Raw genomic sequence first — 3,844 nt, forward strand, 5'->3', positions numbered from 1 at the left:
AAAAAAAAAAAAAAAAAAAAAAAAAAAAAAAAAAAAAAAAAAAAAAACCTCTGTTCTATTAACTTGACCATCAGTTGACAGAGATGCTCTAACACGTATGGAACCATTTATCCCCCAGTCACAGACTTTTGCAAGATGACAAAAAAAAAAAAAATCCACGTAATGGCAGTGTTTTGGGAGAGGGACTCTGTAAGAGGCCCAACTTGTTCTGTTTCCTCTAGTGTCCGACAGACTGCTCTTAGCTTTGTCTTGTTTTACTGAGATAGTAGTTTTCACGGAGAAAATTAAAGCACCTTAAAATTGACTTTCTCCCAACTTGCCTACTTTTCTTGAATAAGCACTTGCCAGGTGGCTATAAGATTTTGGTTAATTTCCAGAGTTCTGAAAATAAAGAGTCTGTTTCTTTTGCCGTCCTCTCTGAATTCTCATTGCTGTTGATGAGAGAAAAGATTCAGTGTATGTGTGTGTGTGTGGGGGGGGTGAGGTTTATTTTTCCCTCAATCATTTTTTTTTCTTGTATTGCCCAAAGTTTATATACACAAAGCCCTCAGCACAGAGCCCTATGTGGATGTGTTGTTACTACAGTTGTTGATAAATACAAGCACACTGTATGAGCCCTCTTACAGAAAAGACAGGTCCTAGGAACACAGAAAAGGGAGATGTGGAAGGAAATTGATGTCCATTTGGATGCAGGAACAGGCTTTGGAAGACAACTGGGGAGGTTAGGGTCAGAGTTGCAAGTGCGGGCATCGTGATTCACAGCCGATGAAGGCGAGAAGGCAGACAAACAGATTCTGCTTAGGCTCAAGGGCAAGCAAGCCTCGCCTGTTGGTCCCCTGAGGCTGCTGTTCTCGTCAGCTTGTCTCTCTCTGTGTAGACATCTGCTCTGACTTTAAAAGGCACAAGGATCTAAGGACAGGCAGACAGAACCAGAATGTCCCTCCTCACGCACGATCCTGAGGAAGCTGCCCCACCCTGTTCTGCCCTGCCCTGCCCAGGGAGTCCGCCAGATGATGCATCTGTTTACGAGTGTGTAGAGTGGCCAAGGGGTGTGGCCATCAGGTTATATGATATCCTTCAAGCACATGGTAGTACCATCCATGCCCTCTATCCTGAGACTCTTTGTTTCCAAGATAGCTGAGTGCTTACAAATCTCTGGATTCCCAGCAGTGGTGAGTGACACCTGGGTTTCCTGAAGCAAGAGCTAAGAAAGAGGAGGGCGGAGAAGGATGGGAGGGTCTGCTCTGCACTCCACATGCAGACTGCTGGGTCTTTAGGGATCAGGACTGAGCACTTGAACTGCAAGCATCAGGCAGGGGGACAGAAGGAGTCATTCTGCACGTCAGGATGGAGGCCACACATGCTGTGACCCACTGAGGCTTTAGAGACACTGTAGGCTCTAGAAGTGCTCCTACCTCTTTATACAGGTGAAACAGAGGCTGAGATAGACCTTGTCCTCTCTGACTAGTCCTTCCTAGGCCTAGGGTATAGCTCAATTGGTAGAGTTCTTGCCTAGCATTCACAAAGCTCTGGGTTCAATCCCCAGCATTGCATAAACTGTCTAGATCTATAGCTAGTTGGAGACCTTGTCCAGCTAGGAACAAAGAAAAGTCCTTAAGAGGGCGATGGATAGCTGTGGCTCCAGCCTGAGCCTCTTTTCTCTCTGGCATGTTGTTTCCTACCATGTATGCTCTGTTTGCCCTGAATCCCAGGTCCTCTACACTGACAGAATAGAGATGCGTCACACTAATGCCCGAGCTCCTCGGCAAGGAACCTGCCTGTAAGATGTGGGCAGGGAATGGAAGAATACCTTTCAATCACTACAGAGGGAAATGTCGAGAATCTGAGCAATGCAAACCAAGGAAGAAAACGTAGTAGGACCACAGGCTTAACAAAGCATCCACACTACCCTCTGCTTCATTGTCATGCGGCAGCTTTGCCTCGCCCCGACCCCCAAGGAGCCCATGCTTGGTCCATGCTTTGCCTTCTCCAACTTGAAGTTCTCGGTACATAAGGACTCAGAACAAGGAGCCTGATATTTTCTTCTTACATAGCCTGACAAACTCAGTAGGAAGCATCCTGCCTGTACTTTTTCCTAGAGCAGTGGTCTCAACCTCCCTAACACTGAGACCCTCTAATACAGTTCCTCATGTCATGGTGACCCCCAACAATAAAATTATTTCATTGCTACTTCATAACTGTAATTTTGCTGCTGTTATGAATCGTAAATATCTGATGTGCAGGGTAACTGATATGAGAACCCCAAAGGGGTTTGTGCCCCACAGGCTGAGAATGGCTGGCCTAGAGGCTAAAGAAGGAGCCAGCCTGCCCCATAGTTTCCTCTAGCCTGAGATCTTAGGGTCACTAGCCTGTCTGTGTAGGGAGAGAATGGACCTAAGGACCTCGGTATTTCTGAATGTCTGCTGCTGGGGCCAGAAGTCCCTGGTCTGGTAGACCAGAAGTTTCTGGAGTCTCACTGGTCCAGCAATGTGCACTGGATGAAGAACACAGGCCTTACAAGACAGAGCTGGAGACAAGTACCCTCGTTTTCTACCTTAGCTCTGGCCATACACAGACCCCAGGCTGTTTCCATCTTGATCCTTTGCAGAAAAGTCTGGCAACAACTCTGTTCCCACAGGCAACTTATCTTGGGGTCTTGGAAGGGCAAGAAATGGAAAGAAGTAGAGAAAACGGGTACCTTACCCCCTGATGGCATGATGTGTTCACAACTCTTGTCTTTGTTTTGCAAGGCAACCCGAGTGGTGCAGATCCTCCAGAGGCCGAAGTGGGCTGCCTCACACGTCTCATTGTGGTGCTCCAGGTGTGGACTCAGCACAGCCCAGTGGTCAGTCACCACGGCCACCATGGCCAGCACTCCACCCACCAGGATGAAGAAGAGGGTCACACGAACCTTTGCCGTTTTGGTCTGTGACATGGCGGTGGCTGAGGTGTGGGTACTCTGGTCAGGGGCAGCAGCAGTGTCTCCCAGGCGTCTTGATGGTGGCAGTGGCTATGGAGTTGGGGGTGGAAGCTAAGTTTAGGGTGCCTGACTGAGCCAGAATGGGCTGGCCTTGGGGCTGAGAGACACTGGGCAGTCAGTCGGAGCAGCTGCTCAGACGTGTCATGGGCCTGAGGAAGGCTTCTATTAATGCTTGTCACTAGGTGTGGCACTGAAGATTCCTTCTGCTCAGGTTTCAGAGCTTTTTTTTTTCTTTCCCATCTGGGGGCTAGAAATATCCTCTGCCCAGGGTGAGGGAGAGAGAGAGAGAGTAGATACGGATGGTGGTGGGTATCCAATGGTCTACTCTCAAGCTCTAGATAGTGGCCTAAGAGATCTACAGAGTAGGCTTAGGTTTTGTGTGTGTGTGTGTGTGTGTGTGTATGTGTGTGTGTGTATGTGTGTGTGTGTATATGTGAGTGTATATGTGTGTATGTGTGTGTATGTGTGTGTTTGTACGTGTGTGTGTATGTGTATGTGTGTGTATGTGAGTGTATATGTGTGTATGTGTATGTGTGTATGTGTGTGTGTATGTGTGTGTGTGTATGTGTGTATGTGTGTGTGTATGTGTGTGTGTGTATGTGTGTGAGTGCTCAGAATGAAAAGGCACTACCAGGTAAGGAGAACCCCAAGAATTCCTGACTGCAACTTTCCTGTCTCACGCTGCCAAGGCAGCTACCAACACAAGTGTATGTGAGGAACTCAGGAAAATGTCTGCAGGAGAGCAGAAGGCGCTCCCACAGAGCCCACCTCCCAAGCAAGCACAAGCACTTTAGCGGCAAGTCCTACCTCATTCCCCGAGTCCCAGGAACATTCCATCTGGTCCCCAGGCCTGAGCCTAGCTTA

The 3,844-nt window shown here is 48.2% G+C and overlaps 1 protein-coding gene across 1 annotated transcript in view; it reads right to left on the reverse strand.

Annotated features, from left to right (window-relative positions):
* Cacng1 (calcium voltage-gated channel auxiliary subunit gamma 1) overlaps positions 1-3,007 on the reverse strand; it is a 14,989-nt gene extending 11,982 nt beyond the window's left edge. Inside the window, exon 1 of the mRNA XM_028761227.1 lies at positions 2,704-3,007. Coding sequence (XP_028617060.1) covers positions 2,704-2,935 — 232 coding nt within the window. The 5' untranslated portion in view covers positions 2,936-3,007. The remainder of the gene's footprint in view (positions 1-2,703) is intronic.
* Positions 3,008-3,844: the final 837 nt, after the last annotated feature.

This window comes from Grammomys surdaster, unplaced genomic scaffold (assembly GCF_004785775.1).
Source record: "Grammomys surdaster isolate TR1022 unplaced genomic scaffold, NIH_TR_1.0 126906, whole genome shotgun sequence".
Classification (NCBI taxonomy): domain Eukaryota; kingdom Metazoa; phylum Chordata; class Mammalia; order Rodentia; family Muridae; genus Grammomys; species Grammomys surdaster.